The sequence below is a fragment of the Furipterus horrens genome, unplaced genomic scaffold (genome assembly GCF_987537825.1).
Source record: "Furipterus horrens unplaced genomic scaffold, mFurHor1.1.pri manual_scaffold_6, whole genome shotgun sequence".
Taxonomy (NCBI): Eukaryota; Metazoa; Chordata; class Mammalia; order Chiroptera; family Furipteridae; genus Furipterus; species Furipterus horrens.
In genome coordinates, this window is record NW_028327176.1 from 128178586 (window position 1) to 128195788 (window position 17203).

General features: G+C 34.1%; 1 protein-coding gene across 3 annotated transcripts in view; it reads right to left on the bottom strand.

The window, feature by feature from the left end:
- The window catches only part of UBE3D (ubiquitin protein ligase E3D), a 136714-nt gene that overhangs the window by 97929 nt on the left and 21582 nt on the right, over positions 1 to 17203 (bottom strand). For all 3 annotated transcript variants that reach the window (XM_090280526.1, XM_090280527.1, XM_090280528.1), the window contains exons 4-8: positions 16283 to 16514; positions 10771 to 10840; positions 3996 to 4065; positions 2944 to 3052; positions 96 to 259 (exon numbers count right to left, since the gene is read on the bottom strand). In XM_090280526.1, coding sequence (XP_090136652.1) covers positions 96 to 259; positions 2944 to 3052; positions 3996 to 4065; positions 10771 to 10840; positions 16283 to 16514 — 645 coding nt within the window. The remainder of the gene's footprint in view (positions 1 to 95; positions 260 to 2943; positions 3053 to 3995; positions 4066 to 10770; positions 10841 to 16282; positions 16515 to 17203) is intronic.

A 17203-nucleotide genomic window follows, 5' to 3' on the forward strand; every position in this document is an offset into this window, starting at 1 on the left:
CCAAGAAGCTTCAAGTAGGGAAGTGGTGCAGTACCACTTAATTCATTCGTTTCTGAACACCAACATGGCAATGCGAGAATAGGAACACAACTTACCTCTCATTTCTGTTTTTGATGCATGGCTGGTAGAGGACCTTGACAGCATTCCAAGCAGAACTGAAATCTGCCTTTGATATGTCTTCCAACAAGGGAAATTTGTTGACACTTTTGGAACTTCCCAAAGATTCAATCACCAAACTGTCTGAGTTTAAAAGCCACAGCTAAAGATATGGAGAGAAAAGTCCAAGTACATCACCACCCGATCCATATCTCATATCAACACTCAAAAACAAACACAAAACTATGAAAATATCAGAAAAATATATAAAGAATTATGTATATCATTTTTAAGGAAGATAAATCTTTCAAAGTATAAACCTTGGTGGAGCAGTCTACATAAAAGTGTTAAAAAAAGACAAAAAGACTATCAACTAGAAAGTATTTAATACTATAAATCACAAAGTTTTTACCTATAATATACAGCACTCCTAGAAATATAGCCCGATAGAAATACAGGTAAACAGAATAGAAGTAATAAACATATCAAAATGTTAATATAACTAGTTAATATAACAAAATTTGTGTGCCACCCTTCACTTATCAGATTGGCAAATACAAAAAGATTGATAAGACCCAGGTCAGAAGAGGGCTTTGGATGGGTATTTGCATATACTGCTGGTGGAAGAGTGCTGGAGATTTGGATGCATGTGATCCAATCAGGGAATACTCTGAGGAGAAAGTGAGTAAGGTAAGCAGGATAAGGCAGAGGAAGAAGTTTTGCAAGGATGTGAACTCAGCAGGAGTTCAGCCTGATCCCAAAGTAAAGCCGTTCCTACATTTTGTCCCACCTTGAGAGACAGGAGACCCCAGCGTTTTGTACCTCGGGGTCAGATCATTTGCAGGGGGATGACCAGGCCAGGGTGGGGGTCAGTGGAGAACAGGAAACTCCCTAGTCAAGCATCTGTTAGGTTAGGACAAGTCTCTGGAGAAGAGAGTAGCTGTGAGCCATTAGCAGCCAACACTCAACAGCTGGGAAATGGATGCACTGGCCAAGGAAAGGGGACCTGGGTAGGGTACCATGAATGTCCACTATAAGGGATAAATCAGTACAACTTTTTGGAAGTTGATATTTATCAGAGTTTAAAAAACTCAATCAAATACTGTCAATCCTCATGATATCTTATTGAGTGATGTAAGCATGTTCACGAGAAATGCTAATCACATGATTCTGGTTTTTTCTTTCTTCCTTTCTTTCCTTTTCTTTCTTTTCTTCTTCTTCTTTTTTTTTTTAACAAACTGGCAAATACCTGTTGGTATGTACATATAGTTCTATATAGACAGGCAAAAAGTGCTAAAATACATATTTCAGACTATTAATAATGTTTGCCTTCAAGTAGTATGATATAGTAGAACAAGACAGGGGACAAAATGGGGGAACTACCACTTTTTTTATATTCTTCATTTTGTCTGAATGTGTTCCAAGAACATATTATTTTTATAAAAATTAAAAAAAATACATATATATATATTGATGTAGGTCTAAAAAGTCCCCACTCATGATTTTTAAGTTGAAAACCTTGCAATAAAAAAAATTAAAATTGATTTCAGACTATGACTATAAGTTGTACTTAGTATCAACTTCAATCAGAAAATACTTTATTTAGCTTTTGATAGGAATTATCTGGAATTACAGAAGCAGGGGGTTGCCAAAATGAATGAGCAGCTACAAAGCCACACTTAATAACAACTCAACCCCCTCCCTCCTTTTACCTATCTTGTTTCCCTATAACCTTTTAAGTTCTTTGAAGGCATTTCTGTTTTATCTTGAGCACCTAGAATAGTGCCTTTCCATTACAAAGTGCTCACTATATATTTACTGGTAGAATAAAACAGATAAGAGGCAGAGGGACTTGGGCCTTGATTCTTGGATTTTCACATAAATGTCCCCAATTCTTTTCTGCAGGACATTATTTTTAACAGAAGCAGTATAATATTAGATGCTTGTGATATATGTAGGGGATGATTCTGCTAACTGCAAGAGCCTCTTCTCTAAAACTGGCACTGCTTCTCCAACATCAGTGTTGAAACATCAAAGAGATAGCTGCACTCCCATGTTCACTGCAGCATTATTTATGATATTTACGATATTGAAGATGTAGAAACAATCTGAATGTTCACCAACAAATGAACAGATAGAGAATGCGGTGTGCATGCATAATGGAATATTATCCAATCTTAAAAAAGAAGGAAATCTTTTAATATGTGACCACATGAATGAACCTCGAGGCCATTATGCTGAGTGAAACAAGCCAGACACAGAATGACAAATACTGCATGATCCCTTTTATATAAGGAATCTAAAATTGTCTAGTAGAGGTAGAAAGTAGAATGGTGATTGCCAGGGTTTGGGAGAGGGAGAAATGAGGAGATGCTAACCAGAGAGTATAAAGTTTCAGTTAGGCAAAGTGAGTAAGAGTTCTAGAGATCTGCTGTATAATATTGTGCCTATAGTTTACAATACCGCACTGCGCCCTTAAAAATCTATGAAGTGGGTAGCTCCCTTGTTAAGCGTTCTTACCACAAAACAAATAGAAAATACATCCCAGTATCAAATAGATTAAAAAAGTGAGAGACAGAACTAAGTGAAAAACTATTTTGTGGTATGAGCTTCTACAGAGCAGGAATCAGGTTTTGTTTCTCTCTGTATCCCTGACACCTAGCACATGGAGGCACTCAACCATCCGTTATTAAATGGAGTTTGATTTGTGAATTAAACTGACATTAAAAATTCATTTTTTGATCAACTGTTTCCTAGACCTGAGAATTAAGAAAAAAGAATGACAACAACTAAAGAATTTCTGAGACCCTGGATTACGACAAAAAGCTGGGTGAAATAATTTCTTACCAAGATGTACACTTTGCCATCATGACCTTGAATAATGAATCTAAAAGTGCTTCTAGCAGAGGAGAGTTCCATCAGACACTGGGCGATAATGCTCTGTACAAACTGAGACCTGTTTGAACAGAAGTCAATTTTCACAATGTGTCTCTCATAATAACTCTTAACTGTCAAGATGAGCCAAAAATACCCACAGGCTATCTAAAAGGCAGAGGCAAGTGCATGCCAGACTTTTCTATATGCTGCCCATTACCTTGCAATCTGCGCTAATGTGGATTTTAATATATTTTAATGTATTAGTGTTTGCTTAGTCTTCTTGTATCCTATTTTCCAATCCTTAATACATTTTCCACCCCAAACCTGAATAAAAAGCAGTATGTTAGATAAGTCAATATTACTTTTTGCTGTGGCACATTAAACAGTGAACAGCTAAGTTTAAAAGGGTAAGACATTTCTTCCTAAACATTAGACAGTATTACCCATAATATTTTCATTTGCAACCACTCCAAGTGTCAGATCTTAGGTACACAATCAAGGTACTTAGAGGAGAATAAAGTTCAAGGTTATATTCAGATTGCCATAATTCTTAAGACATCAATAATGAATTAAAATAAAGACATACTATAGTTAACTTTTGTTTGCAAACTAAAAAGATTCAAAGAAAAGACATACTAATGGATTTCGTGTCTAAGTATCATTTCTTTTAAAAACACAGGAGTCATTTGAAAACTGACCCATGTTTCAAATTTTAAGTCAAATTACAACCAGAAATAATTATTCAAAAACCTATCAATGATTACCTTGTAAGACCTCAGATATCTGGCACATAGAAAGAACCACAGAAACCTTACTAAATTAGATTTATATGAGCACATCTGTCTATAACATTATGTAAGCAAACCATAGAAAAATCCTAAAATATTTTACATGTATGGTTTTTGTCCAACTAACCTTTCCAAATAAAGAAAGGTATAAATAAAAATGAATTCCCAAATAATCAATTGTACCTATCTTTTCCTACATTGTAATTACAGAATAAATTTCATTTGCTATTGTACCTTGGTAGGATGGGAAAAGTTCTCTCAGATGGCTGAATAATGATCTCTGTCATATAAAACTTAATTGTTTCTAGAAACAAAGAGTAGAAAATTAAAAATCTCCCCAATACACTGATATTTTTGTTGAGGGCACATTGGTCCCAAATTATGACATTTAAACTAAATAGTCAATATGGTAAAGTTAACATTCAGTAAAACTTAAAAAAAAAAATGACTTAGTTTAAGAGGACAAAGCATTGACGACTACCAGGAGACAGCCCTGAGACTTCAGAGAGCGTGATGTCACCTTGGAAGAGCATGCACCAAGTGAATCTGCTGCAGCAAGACTCTTCTCACACACATGGAAGATTATAAAAATTAGGCACATCACAGCCATGACCTATTATCTAGAAATTATTCATTTGGTTTCCTCCTTTCTACAGAATAGTCACAAACCTAGAAGTCACTGAAAAAGGCTTTTTAATCATGCCTTAAAGCCTTTGCACAGATGCTGTGAACCTCACATTAGTATTTACCCAGAATTTCACTGAGTCAATAAATGTACAATTCCCACGAAATATGGTTATCTGATTACTTAGTTACAGAAAAACTTAAACAGTAAACTAAATATCTAATAGTAATAAATATAAAAACAACCATTTTCATGGATTATAAAAAATCCATGAAAAATATTTACTATCACTAGTAATGAAGGAAATACAAATTAAAATAAGATTATTTTTAGCATCAAATAAAATAACTTTAATGATAAGGTACAGCACTGATGAACACATGGAGAAATGGACACACATTCACATATTGCTGTCAGAACTGGAAATGATAGATTTCTGGAAAACCACTTGAAGGCCTTAATAATGTGTATATTTTAACACCATAAGAATTTATCTCAAAGAAATACTCATAGATATCAGCAAAAATGTATCTATAAAGATATTCATAATATTAAAAATACTGAAAATAAATTAAATATCTTAAAACCTTGCAGTCATTAAAAATATTGTACCAAACAATTTTTGTTTTAATAAGATGGAAGTTGTTTCTAATAGATTTTCCAAAAATGTTTTCAATTGCCCAATATAGCACAGAAAAGGGCAGAAGGAAAATACTGTTTAACAGATTATTATATAATGTATCTAGAGTCATGATGATGAATTAAATTTTAAGATTTTTTTTTGCTTTTTATTTTCCTGCAGTATCATTCTATGTAGTTACAGATTTGTATTTATTTTCCTTCCTTGGGCTTCATTTAATTAGAAATCTTTGGACCTCTTGAATCTGCAGATTGTTGTTCTTAATCACTTTTCTAAAATTCTCTGCAATTATCTCTTCATATACTGCCTATGCTCCATTCTGCTTCTCTAAGTCTGATTAAACATGTTAGATATTCTCAGTGTATGTTTTATGTCTTGTACTTTCTCTTTTATATTTTTTGCCTTCTTGTCTGTCTTGCTGGATTACAGGTCTTTTTGCTCATCCATCTTCTGTTCATTAATGCTTTCTCCAAATTGTACCGAAGTCTGCCACTAAACCACCCACTGAATTTTACATTTCAATGATATATTTTAAAGATTCTATTGTGAATCTTTTCCAAATGTTATAGTTTCCTTTTCCTTTTGGTATATTCAAACCTGCCTTTTATATTGTTAAATACAGTAAGCATGGTTGTTTTACAGTTTACATCTAATAATTCCAATAACAGAAGTCTGTTTCTATTGTTTGCTGTTTTTGTTAGTTTGTATTGATGGAAGTCTAGTTTACTTGTTTGCTTATTTATGTTTGAAACTGTACTTTAAAAATTATTTGTGGGACTAATGAGTTTTAGATGAAGATATCTTCCTCCAGAAGTGATGTGCATTTAATTTTGCCAGGTACATGGTACTATGTCTAGTACAAGGCATAATAATCAAGACCTGAAATTCCATAAGGTCCTTAAGGATTGCTAGTTGTCTGTAATTCTACAGGGCCGGTCCACATTTGATTCATCGTCACTGAAGGTATGGCCCTTTACTAGTAGTCACTTATAGGTTCTCATCTTGTGCAGTTTTTGATTTCTGTCCTTATTTCCTAAAGCAATCAAAATAAAAGTTCTAATTTCAGAGAACTGGCAAGTTGCAGGGAAAAGGTGACTTCAATTTTGTGCTAAACTCTTTTCTGAGTTTCTTTTATGGTAATTTATCCACATATTTTCCATTTATCTTACTCTCCATTCTTTCCTGTGGATTCCAATTACCATCTGGTATCTTTCACTTTAGCCTGAAGAACTTTCTTTAGCATTTTTTTGTAGAAAAGACCTCCTAGTAATACATTACTTCTTTCTATTTACATGAAAATGTCCTAATTTTGACTTCCTCTTTGAAGGATAGTTTTGCTGTATATAGAATTGTTAGTTGACAGGTGTTCCTCCACCTCTAGCATTTTGAATATCACATTTTAGTGTCTCTGGCTGTCATTATTTCTATAAGTCAGCCTCAACTGTATCACAAAATCACTATATGTGATGTTTTGTTTTGCTCTTGCTACTTCGAATATTCTCTTTTCACATTTAGCTTTTATCAGTTTGACTACAATGTGCCTGGGTGAAGCATTCTTTCTTGTTTATCCTATTTGGAATTTACTGCAATAATTGGATCTGCAAGTTAATATTTTCTACCAAATTTGCCAAGATTTCAGCCATTTTTTCCTACAAAATTTTTCTTGACCTTTTTTTTCTCCTAACCTTCTAAGACTCCAGTTACACATTAATTGACAAACAATATTGTCCCATAAATCTCTGAGGTTCTGTTCATTTTGCTTCAGATTTTTTTTCTTTGTGTTCTTTGGGTTGGTTAATTTATATTAACCTACTGCAATGATTTTTTCCTCGTCATGTCAAATATGTGGTTTAGATATTCTAGTGAATTCTTTACAGTTACTGTCCTTTTTAGCTCTGCAGTTATCAATTGATTCTTTCTTTTAAGTTTCCAATTTGTTGAGATTTGCCATTAGTTCACTCAAAAGGCTTTTTAAATACTTTGCAATATTTATAATAGCAGGTCAATATCTTTGTCTGCTAAATCTAATATTTGTTTTTATTCAGTACCTGTTTATTGAGTTGTTTTTTTCCTTGCATATGAATCACTCTGTTCTACCTCTTTGCATGCCTAAAATTTCCAGATGGAAGTAAGATATCATATGTAATATTGTATTCTGGATTGTCTTTCGTTCTTTGAAGGGTTGTTTGTTTATAGATATAGCAGTCAATTAACCAGCCTGGACTTAAACTGTGAAATATGTCTTTCCATAGTGTGTAGCCACTAATGGCTCTGCTCAGTTTTATTTTGTTTAGCTTGGTTCCCTAGAAAATATTTACTATACCTGCATAGTTGAACTGTCAGAAAATTTGGGGAAAAGTTCTACTCAAATACCTCAAGCCAAAAAGGCTTCAACCTTCTGCGGCTCAATTTGTGTGTGGATTGAAGGATGCAATCCAAGGCACAGCAAATTTGTAGGTCCCCACAAGCTTTCAGTTCTTACTGGGCTCTGGCATCTATTGTGCACATGTACATTTTAGCAGTTAGGGTTGTGAAATAATTAACAGCTCAGCCCTTCTATTGCCCCGTTGCTCCCTAAGTTATTCTCTTTAATTTTGAATTTCTCCTTTGTCTACCATGAACAAAAATATCTGCCTGTGAATGATAAAGCTGTGAATTTTTCCTGCCCAGGTTGGGGCGGGGAGAATGGCAATGCCCCAGAGCACCAAGGGCACAAATTTGCCATTGTAAGCAAAAGCAGTGGCAGTTTCTCATAACTCAACACTTCTCAAATCATTGCTTCATTCTGTTCTCCCAGTGGGTGTTCTTCACAGTTCTGAACTTGTACAGTCTTGTACTTGTTTTCTACAGAATGAAACTGTCTCTTTTCTTTAAGCCACTGATTTTGGAAGTGAGGTCCTACTAATTTAGAGTAGAAGTGAATATAGCTCTTACATCACCTCACACAAACTGAACACATACTGACCTCCAAATATACATTACATCATAAAGACTTTTGGCTTAATAAATATTCAGTGCTTATATTATTGACTGTAATGATACTGTTGCAATGTTTCCTTTCGTGTTCAATCTGCAGTGTATAATTGCTTTTTCATGTGTTTAGTTTTAAAAGCACCTTTAGTTAATTCTTCCCATATGGTGAAATGATTTGTTTCAAGACTATCTGCTCCATGTGGTGAAACAAATAAGAACCTTTATCAGTTTCACCCTACAACTGAAAATGACTTTACTGCAATCTCTCTCCTCTTGATTCAACCCAGGTTATTATTCTCTGGGCCTGCTGCACATCCCTCGCCCTGAGATGTCCTTGTCCTTGTGTCTTGTTCTCCTGTGTTGGGTAATGTTTCCCAAATCCCATGTCTTTTCTTTTGAAGTTGAATATCCTGTGCTAGATTCCCAAGGAAAATATACCTTTGTGATCTATATTTTAAAACCTCGGTTTTTTCCCCACAATGTTATTGTTATCTTCAACTTGATTGTGACAGTTTGTCTGTGTATGGAATCCTGGGTTGAAAATCTTTATCCTTCTAAATTATGAAGGTATTATTTCATTGTCTTTTAGCTTTCAATACTAATGTTAAGTCCAATGCCATTCTAATTCCTAATCTTTTGTCCACTATCAGCTTTTTTCTCTCTGGGGAAAATTCATCCTTGCTGTTCAGAAATTACTCAATGATGTGGCTTTGAGTAGCTTCCCTGCCATTCCTTCATTAGTTATACTTGACACTTAGCCTTTTCTGTTGACAAACTTAAGCCATAGCTCTGGAAACTAGCCTTGTAATATATTTTTGGTATTTTTTCTTTTATAATTTCCCACACCATACTGTCTCTATTCTCTCTTTCTAAAATTACTAGTATTTAGCTGTTGGGTGCCCTAAAGGTCTCAATTCATTCACTCATTCAACAAATATTACCAGATACCCATCATGTGCCAGACAGTGTTCCAAGTGGTAAACGAGAGAGGCAATATCCCTATCCTCAGAAAACGTACATGACAATATATTTTAATACTTCTCCCAATTTTCAGTCTCTGTTGATTGATTTTTATTTATAAGTTAGTTTCTTATTTTTATATTCTGGTGCTGTGATTAGTTTTTTAAGCCATTATACCTTTAATTCTACATTTTCTAAGTTGTGAAGGCAGTATTACTTCATTCTCCAAAAAACATTTATTCTGCTTTTTTTAGTTTTCTTGTTTTATACAAAATTATTTTCTTCAAGGTGCCTTTACTACGCTTATTTATTTTGATTTGGTCTCTTTCACGTGGAGTTTCTCTCAAATATTTGTTGATTCTCAGCAATCCATTCATATTTCAAATGTAAGGTAATAAAATGCTATGAGAAAGCTTTTGGGTGTATGCACAAAGCTTGTTGACTGTAGGATGGCTGAATATAAGCTCATTTTTGTTGAATGACCCCTAAAAATCAGTGTCTGCAGATCTCTTCTCTGGTTGGTACTCTTCCATTGTTCCAAAGAAAGGGTTCTCCAATCTCCTATATATGAGATTGAGAGTATAAGCAAGCTCCAAGTGCAGGAGAAGACTCAGGAGTCTTGTACTTCCATAGATAAACTTCGAATTCCTGCTTCCAGTCCTTTGTCTCAGACTGCCTTCTTTCTCCCTACCCCCAAATGGTGACCAGTTCTGGGGTTCTACTGTGAATACTGGTTCACTCCTCACCCAAATGATCTTCTGCAGACACCAAGGCTACAGCTCCCCTCACACTGCCAAGTTCATTCCCATGTGTGTCTATCAGCTTCACAGCTTCAAAAAAAATTTGCTTACACCTCTTTGTTTACATCACTGTTGTCTCCTCTTTATTTCTCTTTGTCTCTGAAGGTGTGTATTTTTTTTATTCCCTAACAGATATTTTGACTAACTTCATTCAGGGTGGAGTGAAAAAAAAAATCAAATTAATTTCTAAGTTGTAGTTTATGGGTTTTGTTTTCATTCTCCAAATATAATATTGAGAATAGCATCCTTCAGTACTCTCAGTCTTCCTTTTCTGTTCACTGTGAGAAAGCAACTACTTACAAGATTCTAATAATTTTTTAAAAATACACAAAAAATATCCTGAAGTAATAGCTTCACTTATATCACATCTTCTAATTAATTATATCAAAAACAGTTATTCATCACCCACAAAGCTAACAGCATGTCGTAGCTCTATAGATATTTTTAAACCTTATCTTCAAATAATGATATGCTTTAGTTATCGGGATTTCCATTGTTACATTTTAAAATAGTGTAACATAGACTATATATAATTAACATTATTGGGAAGAACAGGGAACAGAGTACAAAACTCAGAAAGTGTTTTCTTCTATTTCAATAGGTTCTTTTCTACTCCTAGCCCCAAAATGCAGACCCGAGGCAGACGACAGGCAAGAAATGAAACTTTTCCGTCATCTCTGGCAACTGACTCTTCTGATTAAATAGTTATAATCAGAAAAAAAGCTCCAATCTTCTTTAAGACAGACCAAAGTATAAAGTTTATACCTACAAAGAGAATGTGAAATATTAAAAATGACCCAACTTAATGTTTAAAACTCAACACCATGTACTTATAAAGGACAAAATACACAAAGTTCTTAGCATATTGGATGATGTTAGTTGATTTCTATTTTAAAAAGTATCAATTCTACAATATGTATTGGTCATCTAACTTTCACATGTATTTCCTATTAAATCTCTTTCTGTTGGTTTTATTTTAACAAAAAGGCAGTCATTTTGGCTTTTTCTTACCTGATGACATAGTCTCTCCCAACACTACCTTGCAACGCTTACAAATTACTTTGGTATTTGCCTTTGGTTTCTGTAGAACAGAAAAATGTCATTTAAATGTCATTTGGCTTTTCTTAAAAGGAATATATAATTTTAACATAGTCTCTAGGGCATACATTGAACTTTACATTTTATTTTGCCCTCTCCTAAATACTAGGAATACATTTAGCTTGTATGCATAACTCACATGTACAGACATATTTTTTTTTCAAGTCTAAAGACAGTATAATGAAGAGACTGAATTTTCCCCAACCTAGCTACTTCTTGACAATCTAAATGTTGTCAAATAATTTGCACAAGAAGCACCTTACGTAGCTAAAAAGCACCTCCAAATACCATAACCATTTAGAATTGGCAGATGGTGGGCAACTAAGGCAGAGAGGTAGGGCACTTGCCTGAACCCACATATCTAGAGAAGAATCAGAACTTGAACTCATTATTTTGACTCCTAGTCAAGTGTAATTTATGTAAAAGAAATCTATAATTTATAACCACCCATAAATTAAAAATATGTAACCCATACATACTATTTTAGTTTTTCATTTAAGATATGCATTGTAACAGAAAAGATGGATGGTGCTCTGGGTCAAGTTCCTGAAACATTCTTAAACTTCAAAAATCCATATTCATCATTTGGGATACAGATTAAAATAGCTAGCAGTCACCTAATCATTAAGCAAATAAAAAATGCTCTTTGAGACACAGAGGACAGATGGTAGTTACCAGAGGTGGAATTGGGGGCGTAGGCAAAACTGGGTGAAGGGGGTCAAAAGATACAAGCTTCCAGCTATAAAATAAGTAAGTCCTGGGAATGTAATGTGCAGCATAGCAACTACAGTTAATAATACTGTATTGCATATTTGAAAGTTGCTAAAAGAGTGAATTTTAAAAGTATTCATTTTACAACATGTGCAAGTATCAAATCATTATGTAGTATACCTGAAAATAATATAATGTTACATGTAACTTATACCTCACTAAAAAAACTTCCTAATTTGTAGAGATTATGTTATAAGCAATAGTAAAGTGATTAAGAGCCCAAATCTGGGTCCAGATTTCCTAAATTCAAATCCCAACTCTGTTATTTACTAGACTTTTGACCTTGGGCAAGTTAACTATCCTATGTTGGACTCCTCATCTGGAAATGGAGTTAATAGTAGTGTTTAACCCACAGAGTTGTTTATTAGGAGTCAGAAAGGAATGTTATAAAGAATTGCCTTGTGTGTATACTAATTACTAAGATGGTTGTTACATAAATATAATATACTTTTGGCACACATCATTCTACAAATGGACAGAAAATCCATGCCTTCCCACAAAGGGACCAATTTTTTGCCTTTTATTGGATAGCCACTGTTTATTAATTAAGAATCTAAAAGAAAATGCAAAAGACTGCTCTTTTCACATCCATAGTAATACCTTTGTTAAAGCCATAGTGTTTGTCACACCCAGATATACAGCAACATGGCAGAAGTCATATCACAGTGGACAGGGAGAAGACAGTTCTGCAACTCTGGCCATGAGGCCATCTCTCTTGAGAAACCACAGAACAGTGTGCTGGTCTAAGTGAGGAAATAGTGACTTTCTGATGTGGGATAATATATGTATTAATCTAAGGAATAAGTCTTAACAGATTAGTATAAGGGAGTACAATTATATTTCCCTTGACATAACTATTTCCAAAAAAACCATATACAAAGCACACTTAAACTGAGTCCTGTGGATGTGCTCCTAGTAACTGCTAATGATGATATTTGAATCTTGGTTCCTTAGATGCTAAAGTTTCTGCTTCTAAGCACTATGCCAAGTATTTTCCAAACCAATTCATGGAATCAATTCAATAGGTGACAGCCTGAATTAAAAAAACAAAACAAAACAATAGAATAGAAAATATCAGTGTTTCAAACATAAAGTACTGGTTCAAGAACCTTTTATTTGAGGTGTGTTTATGTGTCTGTGTGTGTGTGTATTATAAAATCTTGATGTAAAAATGTATTTCTTAGTTTAGTTAAAGGTAAAAAAAAAAAAAAATAGGCCACAGCTACAGACATAGAAAACAAGGCAGGTGCCAATTTGTTCAGGTTCAGGCAAGGTTACAGGAAGAAGGAAGCTAAGAAGCTGGATACCCTCAATTGTAAAGTTGGACATTTTGGTAGTTTCAAGCTTTCTTATAGTAAAATCTATCTAAAAGGCTTCAAATTGTTATTAAAGACGCTTTATAAAGGATCCCATTTTGTACAAGTTAAGTCGGATCATTCTCATTCATCCTTGCCAAAAACTAAGGGCTTTTCTGGAAACTAATATTAGGTATTGGAGTAAGCAATGCTTGAGAAGGGATTTTTCTATTTAAAGCAGAAGTTTTCATCTGGTACTCAGTTACATATTTCATTTATTTATAGCACATTTTGCTTTGTTTTTCTATGAAGCAGAAAAAGTGGGTGTTATTGGTATTTAAAAAAAAGATAAGATTCTACCTTAAATCAGGATTTTTAAATCTGGTCAATAAAAGAGCAAATTACCTCCAACAGCCCAGTATCTGTGAATTTTGATTCAAATAAACTGACAGCAAAATGTACTTTTAATACAATTGGGAAAATTGTATCTAACCTGTATTGTATCATCAAGTAGTAATGTTTGGGATTTGCTTTAAAGCACCAGAACAATAGTAATAAAAGGGACAGATAAAGCATACTTTATGAATCAAGATAATTGGTATACTGAAGTTTATAATTCTATTCTGTTTACATTTGTAGTGTTTACAAAGACTGACACAATATTCTAAGAAAATAAAAAAGACACTGTTATGGATTTACAAAACAAATGACACAAATTAATAAATTATTGCTAAGCACCCCAGGAAAGAAAAAAAAAAAGTTAAAGATGGTTGTCATGCTTTCCAGCTATAATATAATTGAAGTTCAATATCATTTGTTCTTTAAAAATCAGAATGAAGTTGTAAATGTGGCTACACTTTTGAGAATAATTTTGTGAATTTTATAAAAGGTGGAGGTGCCATCCTTACCACTCTGATAGAAGATGCAAAGTTTTTATGTTGGTAGACACAAAAATAGCACAAGAGATAACAAACAAATGCAAAAACAGGGACATCTTCAGCAGGTATCTTTTGAAAACAAAAGGTATATATCACTGCCACATTAACAAAGGCACAAATAATATACTGTACACTCTACAGGGATATTGAAGGAAAGAAATATGATGGACCTTCTGTGTGTTTATGCTGCTCTTATAATCAGGTCTTTTAAATTAAAATATTGTAACACTTTTAATTTTGTTTAGAGAGAAACTCTGCTTTGTAATACATTTTTCTTGACCTCTGCTTCAAGGAAAGACTAAGGCAAGTTGTGCAATGAAACAACCTAACAGTGTGGGAACTTGACAGAGCAAACACCGAAGCCATTGTTGAGACTAATTAAATCAATACATCTGAGAAATGGCACCACTGCTCAGAGGTGGATTAGCCTCCTGTCCTCGTTTTTATTTTCCTTTGTGTTGTTTCAATTTCTGAGGACCCTTGATATTGTCAAGCCAAAAAAAATGTTTCCCAGGAGATACCATTAGGATGCTGTGTCACCATGTGACATTTCTAAACCCTGCTAGATAGCTAGACTGGGTGATATGAGAAATAGGCTTTCAATAGCACCGAGCAGCCTTGGTCCCACAGGAGCCTTGAGAGCATTGTTTAAGTCCCTCCAAATTTATGTTACTATTTTGGTCACAGGCATACTCTTTCAACTGCTGCAATATGCAATTAAAGTGATACTTCCACCTAGGCTAACTTGAAAACAACCTTGTCAATAGCAACTTATCATGATGGTAATTTCCCACTCTCCTTGATACTAAATAAAAACTAGCGTCTGAATATAAAGGGTCTTCCTTTAACAAACAGGATCTTTGTTTGCAATTAAGGGAAATTCTTGTAAGTGGCATCCTATAACTGATAAAGACATGAATGTGAAGAAATATTTCAATATAGAGTGCAGAATTTATCTAAGAGTAAAATTCATGGTTTCTCTTGATCTTTCTCTACTCCTCTTCCACTCATGCCCTCCAAATATTTTTAAAAATTTATAGCCAATCATAAAAATGAAAGTTAAAATACATGAAATATAGTATTAGTATATACTTATTATGTAAATTTAGATTAAAATATAGTTTTAATAGCACCGTATTAAATATAACAGGTTTTTATTAATTTTTTACATTTATCTTCTAAAATTATAAAGGCTAACATACTATAATTTAAAATGAACCATATTTAGGTAAAGGGATTTGTGTTAATGGCGAGAGATGAGGCACATAAATAATTACGATAACAACTTTATTATGTGATGAATTTCCTTAATCTCCCTTAAAACAGAAAATAGTTTTATAAACTAACTTACAACCTAAGAGCTGGCCAACTGCTGCATATTTCCTGAGGTGGTTCAGGTCCCATTACAAAAATTAAATGGGCTCCAAATGAAACAACATACATTGCTTTTGCTCTTACAAATAATCAGATGTTAAAATGAAAATTCTCTGGCAATGATTTTCTTTACTTTTTAAATCACATCCGTATTGACTTGCTATCAGGAAAATGACTTCTCACAAGAGCCAAGTCAATGCCATTGATTTTCTTTTAAAATACAGTAAACTGCTTGTTCTCTGCAGTAAGAGGAAAGTGTCTTCTCCCTAAAGCAACTTTGATAGTAAGAGCCACCTGACCTCACGATGTCAACCACCAATGTAGAGCCTGCAGCACAAGCTTCATTTCCACGCTTGGGCTACTCCATTTCCTCTTTTCCCTTGATGGCATCTGCTTTTATGACATGTCAGACTATGAGGATAAGATGTACATGTATTATGGAATATTGTACTAAAAACAAGAAAGTAAGGCATTTTAGTTTGTAAAATGGTAACATTCCCTTTCCTTCTTCAGCCCCTGTGGGGAGTTTGCTTGAAGGATATGTGCTCTTCCTATATCGACAGAGCAGAGCTAGAGCCCTGGCCAGTTAGCTCAGCTGGTTAGATCCTTGTCCTGATACGATATGCGAAGGTTGTGGGTTTGATCCCCAGTCAGGGCACATACAAGAAGCAACCAAGGAAGGCATAAATGTGTGGAACAACAGGTCGATATTTCTCTTTCTTTTTCTCTTTCTCCCTAAAAGCAATTTAAAAAATAAAGTAGAACTAGAGAATAGAGGCAATTGAAAATAATGGATTTTGGTCTTTTTAACAGTCTGTGTAACATGCCCTGAATTAAGAGAAGATTGGTAGAACATTCTTATGACACTTTTTTATATTCTGCCTTACTGTATAATTTTGTTGGTTTGATTTCTCCTGCTAAATTTCAATCTTTCCAGGCAAACAAAAAACAAAAAAACAAAAAAAAAGGAAAGGAAAGGCAAAGATTGGAGAAACCAGTTTCTAAGCCAACTTCTAAATTAGCATTTGTTCTAAGAAGATCTTTTACCAATTTGAAATGGTTCTCAGAAGAAAGACAGTGCGTCTCCACCGGAGCTAGCTGAGGACGTGGCTGCCACAGATCATTTCTTAAATTCACCAAGAAGAAAGAGTCTCCAATAAAGCAGTCATTCTCTTGCGGATGAAGTGGCTTGTTAGCAAAGGGGTCTGGATGGCAACACCATTCTCCAACTAGAGCTGCCCAGTTCTCAGTCGGCAAGGGGAGGACCCTGAGGAGCTTCCTAGTGCAAAGAGAAAAATCTGTTTTTTACAGAACAAAATAGAAATGTGACATTTTCTTAAATAAATCAGCATGAAAGATTTAAAAAAATTTAACCACATCGCTTGCAGTGTTTATTTCTCCCTCTAGATTACAAAAGTATATACACTCACTATAGACAATTTTGAAAATACAGAGAGGTTTAAAAAAAAAAAACAAACCACAAAAATCACCCTTTGCTTACCACCCAAGGAGAAGTAACTACTTTGTACATGGTGGTATATTTCCTTGCCATCCTTTCAAGAGATATAGTTGTGCACATGCATATAAAGTCTGAGATCAGAGGATATACACAAACTGCATGCTGCTTTCATTGTTTTATTTAGTTATATCATATTATATCATGATTCTTAATGACTCCATTCTATTTAATAGGAATGCCAAAACATTTTAGATCATTCCCTCATTGTTAGATATTTAAGTTTCGAATTTTTCATTATCAACAACCTTGTATGGACATTCTTATTAGTAACTTTGTGTACATATCTGATTATTTACTTGGGAAAACAATCTTGTGTGGGATTACAAGTAGAAATGGTATGCATATTTTTCAACCCAATACCTGTATTAGCAAACTGCTTACCAGAAAGGCTATCCCAATCTATAATTCTTCCACTTACCATCTTCAAAACTGAATGCTACCATTTTTTC